Below are 26,203 nucleotides of genomic sequence, written 5' to 3' on the forward strand. Positions count from 1 at the left end.
ATTTGACAGTGTGGGCCCTGCAGAGGCGCAAACAGTGGCGCATACTCCCTGCTCTATGAATCCAGCACTGGTAGCAATGATTAGAATACTGTATCTCATTCCCATCCTGCTTGCCTAAGTGCAGGGATAAAGATGGGTAGCTTAACAAACATTTGTTTTCTCCAAGAAAAAGGAAGGATTTGAAATTCTCTGTAGATAATGAAACACTTGCTATTTTCTTTTTTGCATAGTTCCCCTTAAAGCTTTTTCTTTGTGCTCAGGAAACATGTAAAAACCCTTGTACTGGATAAAGCTTCCCATTCATTAAAAAATAGCAAGCCTCTCCAATCCTGTGACAGCCAGACATGAGGAGCCTCCTGATGTGATGGGATTAGTACACGCATCACCTGTGCAGCATTCCGGGCAAAAATGTTTAATCTGAATTTAATCATGAGGAAGCAATCGGGTAAACCTGGAATGGGAAACATTCTACCAGACAACGGCCTGAATGCTCGGAATAAGTCAGTGTCATGAAAAGCAAACAAAACAAAAGGCAGGGGAATTGTTCTAGATTAAGAGAAAGAGACAAAACAACCAAATGCACTGTATGGACCTTGACTGGACCCTGGAGACCCTGGATTAGGAGGAAAAGTGCTTCAAAAGACATTTTGAGGACAACTGGAGAAATTTAAATTTAGACTATGTGTCAGATATTATCATTGAATCGAACTAACTTTCTAGGTACAGTAATGGTGTCCTCCTCATGTTCTCCTTAGGAGATGCATACCAGAGTCTGCAGGGGAAACATGTCAGGGCGTCTCTCACTTTCATGGACTCCGCAGGCCCTCCTGGTCCAGTGCAGAGTCCAGCCCTGCGACCAACCACTCAGCACTCATCTCAGTAATATTTCCTCAATTTCTACTCCTTTCCCCCAAGACTAAGCGGCAAACTACGGAAGTCCCAGGGAGAAAGGTATTCGGCCCTGCAATTCCCATACTGTTCCCACAACATACACACACACCAAGGTTAATAGTTCTAATTCTCAACATACAATTGTACTAAATGGAAATTCTAAGTATTTTTCTAAGTGATATGACCTAATATGATCAATATCACATCTGCCCCATGACATTTCATTTCTTTAAGAGTTCTTAAACTATACATCCCAGATTACCGGTCAGAGCAAATATATTCCAAAAATAAAAATATCTTTACTACTTTTCTCATTATAAAAGCAATGTAAGTATTTCACAAAAAAGAAATTCAAAAAATGAAAATAAAGCAGGAAACTAAAATCAACTGTAATTTCACTACCTAGCCACAATCACTGCTAATAAGTTGGTATATGTCCTTCCAAATGATCTTTACACAACTTTTACCCCCAAATTGATGATACATAAATTTTGGGTTTCCTCCACTTTATATATTGTAGACATCTTTCTATTTCTATGAATATAGATCAACATTATCTAAAGGGACTGCATATTACACACCATGTTATGGATGTAAGTTCATCTTCATCACCTATTTTTCCCTATTATGACAATAGTTACATGAATATCGTTGTACCTAAACCTTTGTGTCCTTGTACAACTATTCTTTGGACTTATTTCTTAGAAGCATATATTCTCCATGTTGCTATGTTCACCAAACGGTGGGTTGTACCAACCTATATGCCCACCACAGTGTAGGAGATGACCTTTTCCCCAACCAAGAATCTTTCAAATCTTTCAGGATGACACAAAGTAAATGGTATCTCATTCCTGTTTTTGTTATAGTTATCATAAGCCTGGACATCATTTTAGTGTTTACTGTTCACTTGTTTTGCTTTTGTGAATCTTTAGTTCATGACCTTTTCCCACTTTTCAGTTGGGATGTTCATCCCTTTCTTATGTACTTTCTGAGTATTTTACACCAACTTTTTGTAACAGTATATTTTTAAAAATATTTTTCCAGTTAAATCTTTGCCCTGTAACTTGGCTTATGAATTTTTTCCAAAAACGCTTTTTAGAATTTTATGTGGACAGCTATATCAATATTTTGTCTCGTTACTTATTTTTGTTTTTGTTTCTACTTTGATGTAAGCAGACTTTCATTCATTTTTCAATATATTCTAGGCAATGGGATAAATAATACAGCAACTCTGCCCTTAACAAGTTCTCAGGCTTAGAAAACTAAGTTTGTGCCTTTAAAATCTTAGACTTTACTAACTGGGAAAAAAAAAAATCCAGGCCAACCCCTTCACTTTACAGATAAGAGGTGGGTAAATCTGAGACCTGAGAGACGGCCTTGACCCTGGTCAAAGAAGAATCTGATGACACAGTCAGGAGAGAGTGCAGAGGCCGCGCCGGCCAGCCTGTGGAACGGGGGCTCACAAAGTCCCTCAGTTTGCTCACCTGTGAAACAAGTCCCAAATCTATTCTGCACGATCTACGGGCTGTTGTAGGGTCAAATGAGGAAATGATAGCTGTGAAATCCCCCCCTCGGTACACAGTAAGCCCATGAGGAACAGCTCTAGTCACAGCAGTAATGAGTATCATATATATATGTACGTATATACCTATATGTGCAGACACACTACACACGCACGCGTGTACATGCACACATGCACACACACCCCTCTGTTCCTGATTTCCTGCCACTAGGAGAAAGACTATCACTATTTGAAATGAAGACTGACAACCATTGCTCTTTTGGTTGTTTGGGGTTTTTTTTCAGCCTCCTTGCTAGCTTACAACTTCAGACTCTCAGGCATCTTCTCTTCCCTCTAGTTGCCTTCTCGAGCGATGGGCGTGAGCAATGCTGAACTGACTTCGTTCCCCGCGGGAAGCAAAATCTGGCAGAGAAGTTAACACAATTTCCTTGTAAAGGTCGAAATAGAAAGGGAGGTGCACACACATGTCTGTTCAGGACGCTGACAATCTGCCTGAACAGCAGCCAGGGTTTCTTATGAGTCACAGGACGATAAGGATGAACTTTCGCTGCTGAAACCCTGCCCTCTCACAGCCTTGGGTCTTTCCCCAGCGCAGCGATCACAGTGGGAGGGAGGTGGACTCCCAGAGGACTCACTTGTTGTGAGTCAGAAGTTTGCTGTGTGCCCGCCATGAATTTTCTCCACTTACGGCTGATGGAGACCATTGCCCTGTCCTCATCAATCCTACCCAGCTCCCAAAATTTATACACACATTGTTTCTCTCCTGAGGAAGACCAAACCCTGCTCTCTGCAGAGAGCATGCTGTCTTCAGGGAGAAAAATAAGCCAGGCCAAGTTCTAAGACAGTGAAATATCAGGCACCTGCAAAACAGCACAGCAAAAGCGCATCTGGCAAAGGCATCCGTAGGAAAGGGGAAAATGGAACAGGAAAATGCTCCTACGTTCCAAGGTCGGGGTCTGGGGTGAGCAATCCTCCCCTCCCCTCCCAAGCATTAGAAAGGAGATGCTGACATTGGATTAAGCCAGGAAAGGAAAATCAATCTGCCCACAGGCTGCGCAGACAGCTCTGCTGTGAGTGGATGCGTTCCCGGTTTCCCGGCAGGTGAGTCAAAGCAGAACCCTCAGGGATTTGCCCCAAGTCTCGACTGCCATCTGGAAATAAAGCCAGCATGATTTGCAGAATAACGCTCTTGGAGATCAAGGAAGTGGCCTTAGGCTGCAGTGTGAGGAGACTGGTTGGGGGGATGGAGGGGATTGACAGGGACAGTAAGACTGGACACACTGCCTAAAAGTCCCTGAATTTCTGTCCAAGTCTTTACAGTTGGGATTGGTTCTCACTGGCTGGGATGAAAACCACTTGAAGGCTCAGACACAGAATGACCTCTCTGAGTGCTGAGAAAGGAGGAAAGGTGAATTAGAAGAACAGACGAGAACTCACCCAATGGTTGGGCTGATGTTGTGGTCAAAGTGATCCTGGACAAAGCGACACACGATGCTCGATTTCCCGACACCGGTGTCCTGGAAGAGGAAGAGAACACAGCCGTGAAGATCAAGGCCGCCGATTCTGACCGAGTCTAAACAGAACCCAGGACACGGGAGCTTACTTCCAGTTGGTGGGAAGGGGGATATCTTCCTCTATTTCATACCAGCATTTTCAACAATGAACTCGTATTGCTTTCATAAAATGAAAAGTAGTATGGTAAAAATAAGTTTAAGAAACACATCCCGGGCTTCCCTGGTGGCGCAGTGGTTGAGAGTCCACCTGCCGATGCAGGGGACATGGGTTCGTGCCCCGGTCTGGGGAGATCCCACATGCCGCGGAGCGGCTAGGCCTGTGAGCCATGGCCGCTGAGCCTGTGCGTCCGGAGCCTGTGCGTCCGGAGCCTGTGCTCCGCAATGGGGGAGGCCACAACAGTGAGAGGCCTGCATACCGCAAAAAAAAAAAAAGAAAGAAAGAAACATGTCCCATCTATACACAATAAGTAACCTAGAACTGGCATGTTCACAGTACATTTATTTCCAGAAATTTGGAAATTTTTGGAGGGTTCTAAGACATATGGCAATGCATCACATTGTTTTGCTAGAAATAAAATTGATTTTGTTCAAAACTTTAGCACTCTAAAAAGATGTAATCTATTTTTCTAGGTATCGCCCTGTACAAATGATGAATTCTAATTATTGCCTTTCTAGCATTTTCTCTCTAGAATCGGATGGCTGCATAAGAACCTCCAGTTTTGCTCAATTATATAAAGGTCGCATCTCAGCTCTTTCTCTGTTAAATAATTCTTTAAAGCTGATTAGGATAGGGGTCCAGTTACACACTGGAACTAGGACACATGCGTTTTTCTGCAGTCCCTTCCACACCACTTGGTCAAATGGTTCAAGGAATACAAAACACAAATTCACAAGGTCAAAGAGATGGGAGAAGAGACAACCATCAGACCAGTGATGACAGCGAGAAGCAGTGTTGGGGGAGGGTGTGTCACTGGAGCCAAAGGTCCTGCAGGGAGGAGAGCAAGTCAGTCCACACCCACATTCCCTGAAGGTATCAAGAGCTGGAAGGCAACGCTGGAATCAGAATCAGGTGAAAAGCTGCACAAAATAACACCCTGGGGGACCCAGGCACGTAACCAGGGGAGGGACATTCCATAAGGACCCAGGAGGCTGACTCTCCAGGAAGTGTGTATCAGCCACCGGCTGGCTGGGACTCCACATGCAGCTCAGGGGGCCCCGGGGCTACTGCCCTGGCCTGTGGGACCCCAGATGGAAGGGGCGAGGGTGCCCCTCTGGGGAAGAGGAAAACCCTGCAGACCCTGATATGTGGCGTCCCCCAACTACAGGCCACGTGTGCACCCACCCACAAGCCCCTGTGCAAACAGAGCTTTGGGGATGCGTTTTAATCTTTTAAAAAGAAAGGCTCAGCTAAGAAATACCAGACATTTATACCCACAAAAAAAAGGGCAGGATGCGATTTTAGAAGATCATTCAGAAAGTTAAGAGGGACCCCTCAGAAATTAAAAATACGATGGTAGAAGTGGAAATTTCAAAGGAAGAGTTACAAGGTGAAGTCAAGAGACTGCCCAGAAAGCAGGGGAAGGAGAGCAAAGCAACTGCCCCAGCTGCCAGCAGCTGTGCTTTGAGAGTGGCCGCAGGGCGCACAGAGAAGTCCTGTCGCCCTGCTCTGAGGGCATCACAGAGACTTGAGACGGATAGTGAAAGGGAAACGAGACACATTTAGCCCAAGAAGGAAAAAAAATACTGATACACTTCTCTTGAAAGTATAACGTTAAAAGCCTACAGATCAAGGAGAAAATGCTGAAACTCAGAAAAAAGGTGTTTTTCTCTAGACACTGAAATATGAAATGAGATTTGAAACACCACTGCCCATCTGAATTACGGGCACGCCCTCTCGTTCCTACATTCAGGGGACCATGGCAGCAAACCTGGGGCGAGAGGGCTGTGGGCTCAGGAATCTCATCAGAAAGTCAGTGTCCAGAAGGCGTCACCTCCCGTTGCACACGTCTTGCAGTGGTCCCAAGCCCCAGGGAAAGCGCACCAAGCACTGTCTCTCTGCAGTGTGGGGATCGCTGTGCAGAGCTCAGAGAGGTGAGGACAGAATGGAAACATCAGCTCCTCTGACTCCAAATCAACGCCGCTATTTCTGAGCTGCACCTTCGGGAGGGACTACAGCTAACATTCCTCACTCCCCGCAAACCACAAGGCCCTCCTTCCCATCTCAGCTGCTCTTAAAGCCCCCGTGGATGAGCAGACCCTTGCCATCCTGCGGTCCTCGCAGCCCTGGAGACACTGGACATGGAAGAACTGGGCTGCCACCCAGGCCGCCCTCCTCCCCAGCTCGGACAACGGCCCCTTGACAGCCTCCGCCCGGCAGCAGGGCACTGCGCTCACCCTCTAAGGGAGGGGCTGGCTCCAGGGCTCCAGCCCGAAGGTGCGTCCTTGGGGTCAGGATTCTGCTCCGGGGGCATGTTTTGGAGTGCATCCATTTGCTCTACCCAAGGGCTCAGCTCAAAACTGGCTCCAAATCCTCCAAACAGCCCATGGATCCTGCGAGGCCAACCCTTAAAGATGAAATGTTCCAAAGCCAAAATTCCAAATTATTCATCATCTTCTCTGGGTAACTCAAGCTAAAATACCCCTGGTCCTGCATAGTTAAAGCAGCCAGCCTGCTCAAATGTAGATTGAAGTTCATTCTTCCAACAAATACACTCAGTGTTTCTTTTCTCTTTATAATTTAACTCCCAACATCTCTCTCTTATACAATTGACAGGAAGGAAATAACAGGACAAAAGGATAGGCAAAATTTTAGCTTCTCTCCGAAAGGAAAATATTCTTACAAAGCACGGCCTAAATCATCTTGCGGGGCCAATGGCTTTGTGATGACCTGAGGACCTCGTCCTCCCGTGCCTGCTGTTCCCCCTCCGGCCACGAGGGGAAGGCCCGGCTTGAGGATGGCAGAGGAGCCAGGCAGGATGCCGGTGCTTCTCATGAATCACTCAGCTTGGTGACTTCCTTTTCCTGCAGGAGCTCATTCAAACCGTGACACACACACACACAGGAGGAAAACGCCCTGAGTCATGACTATCCCACAGGAAATCGCAAAGGTCTGAAGCAGGAAAGCCTGGGTGGATAAGGAGGCAGAGGAGAAAGAGAAGGGCCGAGGCCCAGGCTGCTCATGGCTCTCCATGGCCCCGTTACTTCCGGTGGACTTGACACCGACGGAAGGAAGCTCGCTGGCTTCCTGAGATGAGGAGACTGTCACAGCCCTGTCCAGCCTCTAGCTCTGCACAAGAGGAAGCTGCGTGGCTGCTGAGGTCACACAGCAGGCCACAGAGTCAGAACCTAATTTTCTGAGTCCCGGTGAAATCCTTAAAGGCTCTCATCAGGTTAAATCAACTGCCCTGCCAAATGTAAATTTCTTTTAAAAAAAGTCCATTTCTAGAACCCACAAGGAATGCTTTTACTATTGCTTTCCAGACTCTACTTCCATAGTAGAGTCACATGTCCTAAAGATACGTCTGCTGGGTTTTGCCTTAATGAAAGGGAGACATATTGCCAACTACCGGGGAGGCATTAGAATAAAACCAGTTTTTTTTTTTAACTGAAGTATAGTTGATTTATAATGTCATGTTAGTTTCAGGTATACAGCACAGTGATTCAGTTATACACACACACACATCTACATCTGTATACTCTTGTTCAGATTCTTTTCCCTTACAGTATCTTACAAAATATTCAGTACAGTTCCCTGTGCTGTACAGTAGGTCTTTGTTGTTTATCTATTTTATATACAGCAGTGTGTATATGTTAATTCCAAACTCCTAATTTATCCCTCCCCGCCTTTCCCTTTTGGTGACTATAAGCTTGTTTTCTATGTCCGTGGCTCTATTTCTGTTTTGTAAATAAGCTCATTTGTATTTTTTTTTTTTTTTTAGATTCCACATATAAGCGACATCATGTATTTGTCTTTCTGCCTGGTTTACTTCACTCAGTATGATAATCTCTAGGTCCATCCATGTTGCTGCAAACAGCATTATTTCATTCTTCTTATGGCTGAGTAATATTCCATAGTAGATCTATACCACATCTTCTTTATCCATTCATCTGTCGATGGACATTTAGGTCGCTTCCACAAGAATAAAACCAATTCTGACTGCACAAAGCAAGAATAAAATTTAGTACAATCCTCCCTGGGGGATAATCCGGGTTTCTCTGTATCCTAACTTGTACGGTTGATACCAGAGCCGTTTTGAGGCCGAGCTATCGGTTCCTGGTACTTCCTGGGAAAGGGATCCCTCTTCTGATATTCCTCCCATAGACGTTATTGCTATTATTGGGGGCTAATAATACAATTCTCTGCAAACAATCACATATTCTGCCATGACACTCTCTGCTGTTTGAATGGTCCCAATTATTAATCACGTGTAAATCTGTAATTATGGAATCACGAACCACAAACTTTCAGCTGCTGCCACATAAATCTCTAGGTGTCACTTAATTCACTCCTGGACTAGGGCAACAGGCTGCAGGTAGGGTTCCCACCTCTCAGAAGAGAGAACGGGAAATCCTAGGCAGCTATATCACTGCTACATGATACTGCTCTAATGGAAGACATCACAAATCAACTCAGGACACATTATTTCAGGAACCTTTTCAACACAGCTCTGCAGAGAATCACTACGGCCCGATCAAGGTGGGTTCCCAGGACAGACAGCTGCCCCCTCCCGACCTTCCACCCACTCCTCCCAGCCACTCCACTCCAAACTCACGAAGCACTGCTCTACAGACGCTCTAGACATCTTTACAGGCAGTAAGGTTGAGAAACTAATAAAGAATGTATACTGTTGATAACATTATAAATCCACATGCGTCTTATGGAAAGGAAACTGCAAATGATAACAAGACCTACAGACTCAGGAATTCCATTCCTAAGAATGCAGTTAAAAGAAGGGAAAAAAATGAGCACAAAAAAAGTTCACTGAGGTATTATTTATAAAAAGTGGAAATCACCTAAAACATAATTTTAAATAAATTATGGCATAGATGGTACTCGTGAAGCTTTCATCTCAGACCTATCGAAACATCAAAGAGGGCTTCCCTGGTGGCGCAGTGGTTGAGAGTCCGCCTGCCAATGCAGGGGACACGGGTTCGTGCCCCGGTCCGGGAAGATCCCACATGCCGCGGAGCGGCTGGACCCATGAGCCATGGCCACTGAGCCTGCACGTCCAGAGCCTGTGCTCTGTGACGGGAGAGGCCACAACAGTAAGAGGCCCACGTACAGCAAAAAAAAAAAAAGAAAAAAACCATCAAAGAGGTGGAATACTATTTGCACACAATGTGAACTATGGAAATGATAACTCCAGCATCTGTCTCTGGTCTGGCAATCAGAACCCAAACAGCAAGGATTTTTACATTTATTTGTTTATTTGTTTCACTTAGTCACCCATTTATTTAAGTGTTTAGACTTTAAGCGTTACATTACTTCTAAAAAGCCTTAAGTGTCTGACGTGTCGAGAAGGAGTTAAGTTAGGAATTTAGGAGGATGAGAGAGGCCAGCCAGGTCTTGTGGGTGGAGAGAAACAGGCAGAACCGCGGGGTGGCTGACAGTTTGATCCTCTGAGCCCAAAAGTGAGGGAAGCTGAGAGCAGGGTGGAGTCTGACCCAGGGGAGTGAAGGCCTTGTCCAGGACACTGGACACACTCCTGCACGTGACGCCCATGTGGGGAGGCACTAGACTTTGTTTACTCTCATGGGAAAAACTGCTTACAGACCGAACTTTAAGCATACAAATAGCATAAATGAATTTAAGCATCTAGATTGAGGTCCCAAGGACAATAGTGAACACAGCTTGGAAAAGTCCACAATCCTCTAGATGTATATGAACACAATCTCAAGTCCACACAGAGGGAATAAGGTGCCATGTCTGAGGTGCAAAAAATGCCCAGGAGAGGGGCTTCCCTGGTGGCGCAGTGGTTGAGAGTCCGCCTGCCGATGCAGGGGACACCAGTTCGTGCCCCGGTCTGGGAGGATCCCACATGCCGTGGAGCGGCTGGGCCCGTGAGCCATGGCCGCTGAGCCTGCGCGTCCAGAGCCTGTGCTGCGCAATGGGAGAGGCCACAACAGTGAGAGGCCCGCGTACCCCCCCCAAAAAAAAATGCCCAGGAGAAATGTAAAAAAATCCTGCTAGAGAATATGAAGAAATAAGCAAAAATGAGGAGTCTGAAAGCCCCAAGAGAGATGATTAGATGGTTCGACAGGGAACATAGGCACACGTCTACTTCCTTTATCTCACTGGGTGCTCATGACAACCCTTCAGAGGACAGATGTACTGTCCACACTTCCACGTTAGGAAGCTGTGGTCTAAACGTTTACGTGACTTGCCTGCAGTCCTATAATCAGCAAAGGCTTCATCGACCTTCAGACTTCCCCTCCCCCATACCCACTGGCCAAACCCTCTCTCTCCAGAAGGCATGAGTCCATGCCCTCACTGCCTTACTGGTGCCTGTGCAGTCCGCAAGATACAAGGACGGGAGGCAAGATTAAGTCCTGATCCCTGCAGCCAGATCACTTACACATGAGACCTAAACTTTCAAAGGAATCAAAGACAGGGCCGTAGTGACTGAGACCACACAGGCCACCCCAAGACGTCAATGGGATGGCTGACAGCTGTCTTCCAAACTGCATTTGTTGGCCCATCATTTGAAACTCAGGTGTGTATTCTTCTGTTGCCATAATGCTGTAAATAAATGATTATTTCCCAAGCTTGCCCCTGCACTATAGCACTCTACAACAGAAGACCCCGACATCCATTTGTACTATTGTTTCCATAGGAAAATTTACTCTACTTTCAACCTGGGGGTTTCAGCCAGTGTGAACCAGGCCTGCAGTCCAAGCAGAACGCCCCAGGAGTAAAGAGATCTTTGGGGAACACGGTCTCCTGCATTTGGACTCCAGTAAGATTGCCAATAATCCCAACCTTCATAGGAGCAGGAGTGGGCCAAACAGTCATAAGGACAGTGACTAAAGCTCCTGCCACCCAGCCAGGCATTTTCTATGGAGAAATGTCAACTGTCACTTCTTCGAGCATCGCCTCTGGTCTGTCATACCTCTTCTCGCCTTCTGGGACTCCAACTGTGCCTGTATTAAACTTTCTTCCCTTTACCATATATGTCTTTTATATTCTTTTCTATTTTCCATCTTTTTTTTTTTTTTTTTTTTTTTTTGCGGTACGCGGGCCTCTCACTGTTGTGGCCTCTCCCGTCGCGGAGCACAGGCTCCGGACGCGCAGGCTCAGCGGCCATGGCTCACGGGCCCAGCCGCTCCGCGGCATGTGGGATCTTCCCGGAACGGGGCACGAACCCGTGTCCCCTGCATCGGCAGGCGGACTCTCAACCACTGCGCCACCAGGGAAGCCCCCTCTATTTTCCATCTTTTTGTCTGAGTTTCAATTTGGAATTATTCTAACCTATCTTCCAGTTCTTTCTACAGATGTACCTAATGTGATGATGAACCCATTTACTGATTTCCTGATATCAATTATTGTGTTTTTTCACCATAAAATTTCTATTGTGCACTTTTCGATTGCATGCCAAAGCTTGAAATCATGACTTTTATTTCCTTGAACGTAATGAACATACATGTTTTAACGTCCATGTCTGAGAAGTCCATTATCTAGATTATCTGCAGGTTCTGTCTCTATTGCCTGTGAAAAGATCTTCAGTCAAATCACCTTGTCTCCTCCTATCACTGGTCAAGTTTAAATCTTGGAAGCATCCCTCCAGAGAAGGGAATTAGAGCAGCCTGTCTGGTGATGACCCCTGATCTTCTCTGACTCTTGGATGGGTGTTTAAAAAGCACAGTGATCTCACTTCTAGGATGTCATCCACCCCAAAAAAGCTGTTCCTAGTAAGAAAATATTTATACTGTTTTAAAATGCTGTCCTGGTAGCGCAGTGGTTAAGAATCCACCTGCCAATGCAGGGGACATGGGTTCGACCCCTGGTCCAAGAAGATCCCACATGCTGCGGAGCAACTAAGCCCGTGAGCCACAACTATTGAGCCCATGCACCGAGAGCCTGTGCTCTGCAACAAGAGAAGCCACCACAGTGAGAAGCTCACGCACCGCAACAAAGAGTAGCCCCCACTCGCTGCAACTAGAGAAAGCCCGCACGCAGCAACGAAGACCCAATGCAGCCAAAAAAAAATGCTGTCCCTTTCTACTATTGTTAAATTTATTTGCCTCTTGCTATTACAGAGTTGGCAGATGTGGAGGATTCCGAAGTCTAGCACTCTTTCAGTCATCAAGTGCTCTGGCCCCAGACAGGGGGTGGCTTCTCCACCCTGCTGGTGGCAAAGGAACATCCTAGAAGTTCTAGGGAAGCCAAGGTCACATATTGGGCATGAGAAAAGGGGGGCAGCAGAGGCCCCATCCCTCTCCCGGCCCCGGTTCAGAAAGAAGTCCTCCTCCTGCCTGACTCCTCAGACAAGTTAAAGAAGGAAAAGAAGAAGGAAGACACTTCTTAAATGGGGAAGAAGGCCAAGTTCCATCACCCCTTCACTTCCGTTATTCTTATAATAGCTCCCACTGCTTCTCGGCGTTTCCAGAGAGCACTCTGTGCCGATGTACAAACTCTGTGCAGCTAAGCAGAAATTTCAGAGAATCTGAGTCTTAGAAGGTGTGACCTTAACTGTTCTAAAAAATTTTTAACCCAGTGTTTTACTTAAATCGCACTTCCTGCCCAAGGAACCAACTGTTCTTTTACCACCTTTGTTTCCTCTCAAGCAACGCACGTGTGGGCTGATGAAGGGGCAAGACAGGTCACCAGATAAACGGCAGAGACACGAGCTGCCCTGTTCCTGGCGGGGAACCCACTGGCTCCATGGGACACCTGGCCTGCATAGGCTCCCGGCACCAATGTGGGATTTTATTGTTATATTCTGTCGTGTTCTTACAAAACACTCAATATTCACGGTTCCCGAGTTGCAGATCTAGCAAGTAAGGATAAAGAATGATCATAATTGCAGCTTCTAAAGTGGTTCCCAGTGATCCTTGACTCCTGGTGTTTGGTCACCTGTGCGTGACCTGGACCTAACGACTTGCTCCTAAAAAGTAGAAAAATGGCGAAAGTGATGGACGTCAGTGCCCAGGTTAGGTTGTAAAACACTGAGACCTGGCCTCCCCTTTCTCACCAAGCTCCCTGCCCCCAGCCAATGGGCTCCTGAAGCAGACACGGTCCTGGAAACGGACACATCAGAGCCCGGGCACCCAATGACCTCCCAGGGGGCTCTGCCCGTCCTTAGGATCGGCTGGTACGGCCACACCATGAACTTACCCTTGAGGTGGGAGGGGATGCCGTGAACCCCAAGGGCGCCGGAACTCGGATGAGGAGGCTTCGCCCTCCTCCCCTCCCCTCGTCTCCACCAGCCTCTGGAGCCTGGACTTGTCCTAAGGGCAGTGGAACCAACGATACCCACCAGGGGTGGAACTTTAAGAGGATTGGAGGGAAACCAAAGCAGGAAACAGAGGCATTTAGGAGGCTGCGCTCATCTGCTGCATTTTTATTGAGCATCTACTATGTGCCGGGCATCTTCACAGATAACGGTGGCCAGTCTATCGTGTCAGAGCTAAGACTCCACACCGAGAGCTCGCCTGGTGCTCACGTTGGGTTGTGCAGGGAGGACAGAAGGAACCGTCTTTGTTTTTGTTGTTTTTGACACACAGCACAAGCTTTATTCAGGGGCCAAAGAATAAAGGAGTGAGAACTAAGTTCACAGATCGACTTCTCGCCCACCTGGCAAGAGGGATTTAATTTTAAAGGGTAAAGACAAAGGGAGGAGGAGGGAGGCTAAAGATGGGGAGGCAGATGCTTTAGTTTACAGGGGAAGGGGCGGGGCTTTTTCAAGGGAGTAGGGTGCCACCCCCCTTTTTAGGAAGGAACCGTTCTTACATCCCGACTCGGACAAGCCTGACAGCTGGCATCCTCAGACCACGTGCTCATCTGAATTAATGCTCGATGCTTCGCTGACCCCCAAACCGAGATCCTGTGTGATGTAGATAGTTAACTGCTGTGATCCTTAATCACGACACTAGATTATAGAGGATGCACATGCACCCTTGTCGGCTGCAAACAAGAGCAAACAGTCAACACACCTGTAGGGTACTGATAAGCTGGGGATACTAGCTTCTGCTCACAACGAACCTACCTTCCTGACTCTATCACTGTTCCCATTAAATAACCATAGTTTTTGACCCATGACATAGGAGGAATCGTCCTATACGTACGACAGTCAACTCTATCAAGCCCCAGGCTTGATTCCCACACTAGTGTCAGAAAAGGGACTTGCATGAAAGGGAGGAAGTGTGTCCGAGGGGGGCTGGGCCTACAGAGTGTGAGAAAAGCCATCCCCATAACTATCACGCCGGCATGACTTTCTCATGGCTTAAGTTCCTTCGGTCAGCCGGCACTTCTGCAAGCATTTCAGAGACTTTACAAAACACACATAGAAGGCAGCAGTGGGAATCTCCAGCTCGAGGGAAATTACTACCCCCCACATTTTCAATCTATGCTCTTTGGGAATAATGCTAAACTATCACACTTAGTTTAAGACATTCGTCCAGGAAACGCAAGGCTGCCTGCATCACAGCTGCCCCTGCCAGAAGAACCCTTACCTGGCAGCCTCTGAGCAGGGCTCAGCCTCCAGGGTCAAAGATGGGGCACCCTCTTACTTTCATTGTCCAAAGGAGAGAGACAGTGTGGCTTCTGGGGCTGGAGATGAAGATGGACCACGTGGATGAATTCCCCAGGAACAGCTTAAGTGGGTGCACTGCTGACAATAAGCAGTAAAGCCATGGATACCTGCCCTCTGATTCCTGCACGGTGTCCCCCACTGCTCCCCAGCCAAAGACCAGCTGAAGGTCAAAGACGAAAGCACATGACTGCAGATCCGCCCTCCACTGCTGGCTGGATGCTAAATTGCAGAGCCAACGCCATGTCATTAGTGCTGAGGCACAGCTCTGGGCTGAAAAATACCAGCCACCACCCCCCACCCCCAGAATGGAAAACTAATCTGAAACCTTGTCAGACAGGAGGATGTTCCCGCCGACAGAGGTGAAGATCAAGGGTGCTGCCGTGAACCTGAGCTAAAAAGTAAGTGCACGTGCCCAGCTGAGCCAAAATTACAACGAAAGTGATGACTCAGGGAAAAGGGAAGAGAAGGCAAAGACTCCAGGCAAAGCTCCAGGACAAATGGAGCTTCTGGGCTTCCAAGTTCCCAATCACGATGATCGATGAGCTGTTAACAACACCGACCATGTTAGTCACGTGATGATGGTGATGGTGACGGCTGACGTTTTGTTCAGCTAGACTCCATGTTAACCTGCATCATCTTTTTAATTTTCAGCCCAAATCTCTGAGAGATGTACAACTATTGCCCATCACAGTTGGGAAAACAGGCCCAGGAAGGGTCAGCAATTGAACCCAGTCCGTGCTTCCAAGCCCGAGCTCTGGACCTCCATCCTTTACCCTAGTGCCTCCTGACAAACACCACCCGCGTCCCCACCCTGCGACAGGTGTGATGACGCATTTCTCTCCCGTTCGCTAACCCCTCCCGCGTCTGAGACACAGCAGGCCCCGTGTAGGGCGCTGGTGAGTCAGTGGGATGTATCCTCTCCTGCAAGCGCAGGAGAGACACACCCAGGAACGTGACCCAGAGCCAGACCTCAAGGTCTGGAGTTTTCTCTTCAGGACACAGAAGGAGCATCACGCCCAGGACAACATGCCCCCATCCCGGGGGAAGACTACTCAGGCCCATGGGGTTTCCTTGGCCCCTCACGATGCCCTTTCCATGATGTTCTGGCGCACGCCCTTGTTCCCAAGTTCAGGAGAAACTGAAGCCATGGCCTTTCTTGACCTCAACCTGCATTCTGAAGGCTTTCCAGCTGGCAGAGCACACATTCATTACTGCGCTCGGCCTTCACGGTGACCCTGTGAGGTCATCATTCTCATTTCGCAGATGGAGAGCTTGAGGCCCAGTGCCCGTCATAGCACGCTACTGGCAGAAAGGAGGTCCAGCCAATTCCAGGCCTCGGCCTCTCCGTACGTTCTTTCCCCAACACGAAACCATCTCCAGTCCCAGGTCAACAAATCCTTAGAGAATCTCAGCGTGCATGCGGGGCCAGGAGGGCTTTCAAAAGCAAAACGCGCAAAGGGGGTCAAAAGGCACAAACTTCTGGTTATGAGATAAACAAGTCCTGGGGATGCAGCAGATGGCTTGGGGACCAGAGTTAACAATACCGTGTTGTATATTTAAAAGTTCTAAGAGAGTAGGCCTTAAAAGTTCCCATCCCAAGAAAAAAAAGATCGTAACTACGTGAGGCGATAGATCTTAACTCGACATATTGTGGTGATCATTTCACAAGATACACAAAGGTCAAATCATTACGTTGTACACCCGAAACTAATGTAATGTTATACGTGAATTACATCTCAAAGAAGAAAAAAGATGCAAGCTAAAAAAGAACTTGGTCAGGTTTTCATAGAAATTAAAATGCTTTTATCATGCAAATATACGCTGCATGAACCTAATAAAATAATTTGCAATTTTAAAAAAGATTGAACAAAATGTTAGAGTTATTTCATGTTGGTACAGATAACTTATCTTAACTAGAAATATGGGCAAAGTAAAAACAGAATTCTTCCCCCAAAAAAAAGTTAGGGAGGAAAAAGTCCAGAGCTAAGAAATGTCAAAGTGAAGTAACAGGCAGTTTGTTTCCTATAAGTGAACAACTTTGGTTAATTTTTATATTAAAACATAATTTTATGTAAATAGGTATAGATACGTTGATAACAACCCCACAGCGTGGGTTACCTTCCTCTTCACGCTGATAGGAGGGTATCAGTACGTGTTTGAACATCATGTACCAACACTGTGAAATTCTGTTTGTGGATACTTCTAGATCTGTGGATATAAATTTCTTTAAGAAGTTTATTTTAAGGTCAAGAAAGAAAATATGCAGTTTATGCTTCTCAAGATAGGAGCTGTTCCCTTGTATGAATCACTGAATATTCCCAGAGACACTGTGGGTAAACATCCTACATGTAACGTGAACAAAGGACAAGTCCCACATTGCAGAAAATGAGCTGTGTATCCTCTGATAGGTGTATATCTATTTACAAGTGGCATACATGCAACACTGTATGTACTAAGATACTATACAATGTATAAGATATAATCAGAAATAGAAATTTTAAGAGAATGATCTATTAGGATCTTCTCAATACTGTGCCACCAAATACAGAAAATCCCTGGATGCTAAGGCTGGCGTAAGCTGCAACTGCCCCCAAGCCCCCGATTTCACATTTCTGCTCAACCAACCAGCCTCGCTGGTGTCACAGACAGACTTACAATAGACACAAGCCAGCACTGGGGGAAAGGACTTTCAGTGTGCCCCGCTACCCACCCACACACATACAGAGGCTGGGAAACACAGGGATGAAGCCCTCTGAGGCTAGAGCCACACCGTGCAAAATGGAGGCTGGAGGCAGCCACCTTTCAACTCCCTGCATCGGAAAAGGGAAGCAGCTGTGCAGAGAGACATTAAGACAAGCAGCCCAAAGACGGGATTCTGGTACATCCCCTACCTTCCCGAGGCCCAGCAGCATTCCTACTTTGGGTTCCGTGGGACACCATGTATCTTTCTTACTTTTTTAACTGGGTCTCAAGTGCACGTTGGAACCTCCCAGTGGCCACTAGCAGCACAGTAGGAGGCTGCCCATCCGAAGCTTGACCCCCAGGAGGAAACATCTGTAAGGATTTTACAGCTGACCCCTGGTCATATCGCACCATCTCCATGCCCCTTTCCCTCCGCCCCTGACTCGCATCACATCATCATGCATGCTGTTTTTTTTGCAGGAAGTTACGGCCAAACCACAGCTTCATAATGTGCTGCTCTCCCATCAAAAGAGAGCCTGGAAAAGGCCACCTGATGTCTGGGCCTGGCCAACAGCAACGTCTGGCTGCCTCTAGCCAAAGCATCAGGAGCAACCCCTCGGCCACTCGCTAACCCTGGGTGTATTTCATCTGCATCACGGGTCACGGTCACGGTCTAAAGGCATTGCTACACATGCACTCAGAATCTAAGTGACGGAAAGCCATGTGCAGCCTCTAATTTGTTAGGAGATGTCCACTTCTGTCTTCTAGCTTTACAAAAAGACAACTGATTGACTATTAGAAAACGAAACAAGGAAGGAAAATCATTGTCTAGGAGAGTCTAGGAAAGACAATGACTTGCTCCAGGAGTGAAATCATCTTTCTGGTTTCAATTTGGACCCTGTTGTCTGTTCATGTTCTGACTCTGGGGACCCATCACACACCGCCCTGCCTCCCCCACCAAATTCTCTCTCAAGCAGGCAGGAAGACTGAAGCTAGATTGAGGCAACCAGGCCAAAAGTTGACAGAATAATTTGGTCAGATGAACCAAAGGAAGTGTGTTTCTTCACTTGGTGGTTTTGACACCTTCAGGGGTGAGGAAAGGGATTGCAGACCTTCTCTGCCCTCAGAGCACAAACTTCTGCTCTATTGCGATCTGAGCACGTGACCCGAGCAGCTAATTTCAAACTCTGATTTCCTACCCACGAATCTGTGTCTTACCCAACCTGGCATAAAAGAGACTTTCCCAAGCGTCTGACGCATGTGAAAACACGCTGGTAAATCCGCCTACACAGTCTCCTATTTTGTGTGCCTGCCTCTCTCCCAAAAAAGGATTAGGATATTTAAGAATGAGCTCCCAGCACACGCCCAGCCTGCATTTTTATGAGACGGGATCCTTTTCTGCTAAATGGATCTAAAGGGCAAACTGTAGCTGGCGGCCAGAAACACAGGGTCAGCCAGGACACACAGACAGCGGCAGCATCCTGCTGTTCTGCTGACCAAAGGAAAACATTTTGGAGCTTGAGTTTTTCTATGACGTTTAATCTTGACTCTAGATCCAAACCGGCTCCTTGTTATGCTTGCTTAAGACAGTAGCAACAGGCTGGCCGGCAACACTGGCAACACTGCAGTATCCGTTTGCTCCTTCTCCAAAAAAGCCAAAACGTGCATCCCCAGTGCACAACTGTTCTCCGCAATATCCCCGCATCTGATAATGCCACGAACTCACAGAGTACCCCGGCGCCCCACCCTCTGATCCGTGGGCTGGCTTACCAGCTACAATTCAATCTGGAGCTCATTAGCTGGGGAGATACAATGACCCAGAGCAAAGAAAAGGAAGAAATAAACAGCAAGGGCCGAGGCACCCAGGGATTAGGGGCTTCCTCGGCCCCGCCTTTTATCCTGGGGACCCATTCACCACGTAGAAGGGCAGGCAGGGGACACCCAGAAAGTCTCAGTGTGGTTCTCAGCCATGTGGCATCCCAGGGGGACAACCAGGACCTGCCACTCCTACAGGAGAGAAGAGTCTCCGAGATTTCTTTCTGTATGCACGCCAAGCTATAGAAATTATGCACACTCTCTTTTCTGGGCTAAAAGATCAAAATCTGATAGCCACTCTTGGGAATAATTTTGCAAACCTTAATCATAATTGTTTTGCTCTTCTGAGTTATTCCCTATCTCTTTTAACTGCAGGACAACATGAAGAGAACTCCAATAAAACAGAGACCCCAAGAGGTCATAGCCTGGAGTGTGAGACACACAGGCCACACACATCCGAGGGGATGCTGTAACAAAGGAGGAAGAGAAAATAACCGTCAGGGGTAAACCAGAAGCAGTGATAACCCCCGCCTTCCCAAAAACTAACTGCACAGGGGAGCAGAATCTGGGGGTGGTCAGAGTGTGGGTCTGGGGTCAGACGCACGAAATTTAAATTTCTTCCTAGTTCTCTCTGTGCTTCTGTTCCCTCCTCTGTAAAAGAGGAGCAATAGGAGGGCCTCATAGGATTGTCATGAAGATTAAATGAGATAACACGTCCACAGCACTTAGAACAGCGCCGGCATCCCGCAAATGTTCATAAATGCTGATTATCATCATGATGATTACACAGCCATTCAAAAGAATAAAGTCCATCTGTAGGAGCCGATACGTATGGAAAGCGTTCCAAGATATACCGATTGAAAAAATCCATTTACAAATTTGTAATGACACCTTTATTAAAAAAAAAAAAATCTGGGTGTGTGAGCACAAGCGCACAAGCCTGAAACATTTCCTTTAAAAAAAATCACAAGGAGGGCTTCCCTGGTGGCGCAGTGGTTGGGAGTCCGCCTGCCGATGCAGGGGACACGGGTTCGTGCCCCGTTCCGGGAAGATCCCACATGCCGCGGAGCGGCTGGGCCCGTGAGCCATGGCCGCTGAGCCTGCGCGTCCGGAGCCTGTGCTCCGCGACGGGAGAGGCCACAACAGTGAGAGGCCCGCGTACCGCAAAAAAAAAAAAAAATCACAAGGACACATTAACAGTGATGATCAAAGGTTAGGAAGGCTGCACTTTTTATTCTGTACCTTTCTGACGCATTTGAACTTTGTAATCCTATACAAAGGGTTCCTTGTAACTACTTTTAAGTATGAACAGATGTGATCCAGGTACAGGGATCAGGGTACAAATTCTGTATTCTTCTTTAAGCTTGTCTATATAAACGTAACTTTTTACACTCACATTTTCTCCCCAGACCCCTTCACATCATCTAAATTTTAAATGGCCATCACCCAAATCATAGATTCTTGCCTCTGTGGGGTATGGCTCGTGTAATCTGTATGAATCAGCGTTACCAAAGCTGATGAGGTGGAAATATAGGAAACTTCCTGGAAACTGCATGAGCCTGGGAACTCGTGGGAGCGTGCTTCCTGGGTCAACTCCACTGTCGGTGTCCTATGTGTCATGTGTTTCTGGTGGGAAAACATTAAAACTGCTGAGCTAAACCCTCCCCCTCCTAATTACTCAAATGTAAACTATTTCAGATGTGGAAGCTGCCTACGCTCATTTTTGTTGCTGTTGAGGTGCAATTCGCATAACCCAAAATTAATCATTTTAAAGTGAACAATTCAGTGGCACTCAGTCCATTCACAGTGTTGTGTAACCACCCCCTCCATCTAGTTCCAAAACATTTTCTTCATCCCCAGTAACTCCACACTCATTTAGCAATTACTCACCATTCTCCCCGCCCCACAGCCTCTGAATCACACATTTACTTTGTCCCTATTGATTTACCTATTCTGGACATTTCAAACAAATGGAATCATACAGTACGTGATCTTTCGTGAGTGGCTTCTTTCCCTTAGCGTCACGTTTTCAAGGTTCACTCACATCGTCCTGTGTATCAGTACTTCATTCCTTTTTAAGGCTGAATAATATTTGTGTCTAAACCACAATTTGTTTATCCAGCCTCCACTGACGGACACTCGGGTTGTTTCTACCATTTTTGGTTGTTGTAAATAGTACTGCTATGAACATTCATGTTACAAGTATTTGTTTGAGGTCCTGTTTTCCACTGTTTGCAGTATATACCTAGGAGTGAAATCGCTGGGTCACAGGGTAATTCTGTCTATAACTTTTTAAGGAGCAGCCAAATTTCCATTTTCCACAGCAGCTGCACATCTTACGTTTCCACTACCCATATATGAGGGCTCCAATATTAAGAGAAAAACTTCCCATGTCTTGAACCCTTTAGGATTAATTAGTTCTTCCGCATCCAGCTTCCTCTTACTAGGGTCCTTTCTTGTCACTAGTTAACCAGGAAGCACAGCGCACCTTTGTTATTTTTTGATTCTTTTAACATATTTGTTATGTTAAAGAAGAATTACCGTAGGCAAAATCCTGACTCGTAGATATAGAATGAACATGTGTTAAAGTCTTTATTAACCTCATCATTAATGAGAGTATTAATGAGGTGTTACAACCAATTCACAGAAGTCAGAGAAGCACAAATTTATATGGATTAAAGGAATGATCCAATTAAAGGTTGAAATGAATTTACAAATGGACAAGAAACTGACTTTTTTTCCTGATGCTGGTGGGGGGGGTCTTTTTTTTTTTTTTTTTTTTTGCGGTACGCGGGCCTCTCACTGTCGTGGCCTCTCCCGTTGCAGAGCACAGGCTCCGGATGCGCAGGCCCAGTGGCCATGGCTCACGGGCCCAGCCGCTCTGCAGCATGTGGGATCTTCCCAGACCGGGGCACGAACCCATGTCCCCTGCATCTGCAGTCAGACTCTCAACCACTGCACCACCAGGGAAGCCCTGGGGGAGGTCATTTTAACCACACAAATAGATGTTTTTTCCATGTCTGTAGACTGTAATTATTTTGCATTGCTATCAGTTATCTATAACTTAGAGAGGCAAAAAGCAGACCAAGGACAAGAAAGGGCTAGAATCAGACACCCTGGAAGGCTGTTCTTTACATGATGCATAGTTTTCCACTGGGGACACCCAGAAATCTTTTCTGCTTATTCCAAATTTCCTCACAAATATGACACAGGAAGTAAAAAGAGAAAAAAACTAAAGGTGTGGATGAGAAAAGGAACTAGGAGAGGCAACTCCACACTAAATAAAAATGAGAACTAAAATGGGAAAAGATTAATGGGCCAACGTGCACCATGGGGTCCCACGACCGCTGTACAGTTGGGGAGGACACAGGCCACACGTGCCATGGGAGTCCACATGGCGAAATCTGGGAGCTAACGAGGAGACCTCTCTGCAAACAAGACCCTGGTCTAAAAGGGAGGGCACCAAAGGCAGCGGACATGGGACAAAGAACTGACCAGGGCTGCAAGACGGCAAACCCTGGCACTGAGTCAGACAGTGCAGAGGTCTATCACCGCTGCCGGGGGTTGTGAGGGCCCAGAAGCATCGGGAATGACTAACAGGACCGGGTTTGGGCTGGGAAGGGAGGTTCCCTGGAGCACGTGTGGGTAGTGGAGACCCAGGAGTTTTCCCAAACCCACCCAGGGTCCAGCCTGGCATGCACCTGGGAGCCCAGATGGGGAGTCGGCCCTCGTGTGAACCAGCCTTTGTAGAAACCTAGGCAGTCACAGGTTGGCTTCATATAAACACTCGGGTATTATTTTTGACTTAATGCAATACTTCTTCTTTAAGTGATTGGGATATATATATAAATATTTCAGTTATTACATCAATCCTCTTTATTTCCTGCAACAAATGCATTGTTTTGTAGCTTTCAAGCATATGAAAATTATTTGTACATCTGTTCATCATTCCTCCACATGTACTGGTAATGCCTGTACAGGGGAAGTTATCCCACACAACTGAAAAAGAAAATCACAATATTCAAGGAAAATAAATCATTTTAAGCAAAACTGTTTCCATCCAAAGCAGGTCTAGGGGCTGACTTACTAAAGCATTGTCATTGGTCTTCAGAGCCTGTTTACACTGCTTTTTTTTTTTGGCTGTGTTGGGTCTCTGCTGCTGCGCGTGGGCTTTCTCCAGTTGCGGAGAGCGGGGGCTACTCTTCGTCCCAGTGCGTGGGCTTCTCATTGCGGTGGCTTCTCTTGTTGCGGAGCATGGGCTCTAGGAGCACGAGCTCAGTAGTTGTGGCACGAAGGCTCAGGAGTTGTGGCGCACAGGCTTAGTTGCTCCGCGGCATGTGGGATCTTCCTGCACCAGGGCTTGAACCCGTGTCCCCTGCACTGGCAGGCGGATTCTTAACCACTGCGCCACCAGGGAAGTCCCTACACTGCTTTTTAAATGGGCATATTCCCATTTACGTTTATGAATAAAAACCTATCACTTATTAGAAGACAAAGAGCTATGACGAGAACTGAGAATAGCCTTAGCACGCAGCTGGCGGAGCGAAGGCCCAACCCCCTCCCGGCCAGTTCAACAGGACTTGGCTGTTCCCTGTGGCATTAGCATTTCTTTACTCTTCCTGTTGGGACAAACGGGGTGATTGTTTGTGACAGGAACTTCCCAGAAGGCCCACCAGCTCTTCAACGGGAAGCATCCACAGGCAGTTTGCACCCTAGGATTCTATGAAACCCTCAAAAACCTTGCCTTGCTGTTTGCACCCATCCTGCATCGTGACAGTGATTCTTAGCCAATGACAACACCCTCCTGCTCGGAAAGACTTCCTTAAATCAAACTTAATTCTCAGCGTCGGACCTTGCCTTCCTCCACTGGCGCTGCCAACACTGGCTCTGCCGGGTGGTCAGCAAAGAACTTCAGTATCTCCCGGACAGGCTGTTGGTGAGGACGGCTCTGGACAGGAGAGAGGGTGGCCAGCCGGAGCCCCCATGACGCCACAGGCCTCCCGTCAAGAGGCCACCGACTCCCCCTGCCTGACAGCAGGGCGCCCGCAGCATAGTAGGACCCATGGGCACTGCATCAGCTCAGCAAAGACACGGGTGCCACGTGGAAGGCAGGGGAGCGTTTCCAGATGCCGTCCCCCCAGACGGCAATCAGGGCGCCAGTGAAAAGTGACCACACCCGGGGGAGGGCTTCCCAAAGCCGGGGTGGCAGCAGGGGCTGCCGAAGTGCTGGGAGGCAGACGGTGCCTTAAATGAAACACGCACGGAAGCTACAGGAAGCCCAGGCCAGGAGGCATGGCCCCACCCCCTCCCACAGCCCTGCGAAGCCAGCAAGGCACCAGGGGAGCTGCCCAGTAGCCCACATGTGGGACCCCGGCAGGGGAGGCAGAGATGGGAAAGAACGTGGCTTCCCAAAGGGCAGGTCCTCCCAGTGAAGGCTCATCAATTCCGACCCCACGACTTCAGTTCTTGTGATGTGTCTTTGTCACTTAGCGATGCCACCCAGTTCTGGAGCTGCCTATCCCAGGACCCTGTTTGCCACATCCCAGGGGTGCCACTGGCCACCTCACACTTCACAGCATGCGGTGCCCCAGCAAGAGTCCCACCTGCCTCAAAGCAGCACGTGCCGGGGTCTTGCCCAGGACCAGCAGCTTCCCTGACAGGGTCTGGGCTCAAGACCCAGAGACCTCAGGGTACCTACCGGCCAGGAGGAGCACGTCTGCACTGCCTGGAGACTACAGCTCACGATCCCCAAAGCCTCCTTCGAGGCCACGGCTGCCACTGCAGATTACCACAAGGCAGGGTGCACACCTCATTTCCCAAAGAAACTTGCTTTTTTGTTATCCCTTCTTTGTAGCACGGGTGCAATGGGGCCAGAAGATGTGTCATGATGGTATGAGTTGCCTCTGGGTGAACATTACTTCATCACAGAATTTTAAAATTTGCATTTGGAGAACTAAAAATACTTTTACTGTAAAGTGGTGTAATCCTGGTGCAATAAGGCAAGTTAAAGTAACTTCTGAGCAAGTCAACTTGTTTTTCCAGAAGCATCAGGGAAGTAGGTGACCTCTACCAGTCCTCCTAGAGAGGAAGAACAAACTTAGTCCTACCGAGAAGTTATCATATGACAGGCAGGAACCCCAGTGGTCTCAGGTTACTTGTGCTGTGTAACCGTTACAACTCGCTGATACAGACACTGTGATCAACATTGGACAAGTGAGGGATCTGAGCTGAAGAGGTTCCACAAGCCAGCTTAAAGCTCGCTTCTCTCTCCTTTGAGTCCAGAGTCTGAAAAGACAAATCAAGTCAAAGCTCCGGTCAAGCCATAAACTCACAGTCTTCAAATTCATAGTCCAGCAGTGACCTTGTTGGATCACAAAAGGTGCTTATGGGAGGAACTAGCATTGCTCCACGATATCCACACTCCCCTTCACCATCAGAAAAAGAGCCCCGCCACCCCTGCTGGTCGAGGTGGTCAGGGGTCTTGGTTCTGGCCAACGAGGTGGAAGCAGAGGCAATGTGTCGACCCCATAAACCATCAGAGCATCCTGAACCAGCCACCAGGACTGATCAAGAAGAAAGAGACGATTTCTCTCCTGCTTTAGTCACCAGACTTGGGATCTCTTATTTCAGCAGCTCAGCCTGTATCCTCAATACGGGCCATCGAAGAAACTTAAAAACCTGCATATCCCTCTAAACTGGCTAAGAATTATCCTTAGAGCTTGTTGAACCTCATCACCTGTTTATTCCTCATTCATTTATAAGGTAAATTCATCCTGGCCCTGTGTCTGAATCCTCACAATTTCCAAATTCCAATTTGTGAGATTTACCTGCAAAGTATGGCAATATACCATTTCTTTAAACCCACATTCTTCCCAGAATATGTCCTTCTTTGGAAAATGCCACTCACCCATACTTAGCTATTGCAGGTGGTCTGTCCACCACCCAGTTTCCCAGGGGCCCGGGCTGGCAGGGCATCATTTGAACCGGGCAGTACTCTCTGCCCTGCTGGGTGGCTCTGGTCCTTCTCC

At 47.4% G+C, this 26,203-nt stretch overlaps 1 protein-coding gene across 2 annotated transcripts in view; it reads right to left on the minus strand.

Moving 5' to 3' along the window:
• Positions 1-26,203, minus strand: part of RAB31 (RAB31, member RAS oncogene family) — a 123,987-nt gene that overhangs the window by 78,427 nt on the left and 19,357 nt on the right. For both annotated transcript variants that reach the window (XM_081252445.1, XM_081252444.1), the window contains exon 2: positions 3,851-3,930. In XM_081252445.1, the coding sequence (XP_081108571.1) occupies positions 3,851-3,930 (80 nt within the window). The remainder of the gene's footprint in view (positions 1-3,850; positions 3,931-26,203) is intronic.

This window comes from Mesoplodon bidens (assembly GCF_964165515.1).
Source record: "Mesoplodon bidens genome assembly, chromosome: 13".
Lineage (NCBI taxonomy): Eukaryota > Metazoa > Chordata > Mammalia > Artiodactyla > Ziphiidae > Mesoplodon > Mesoplodon bidens.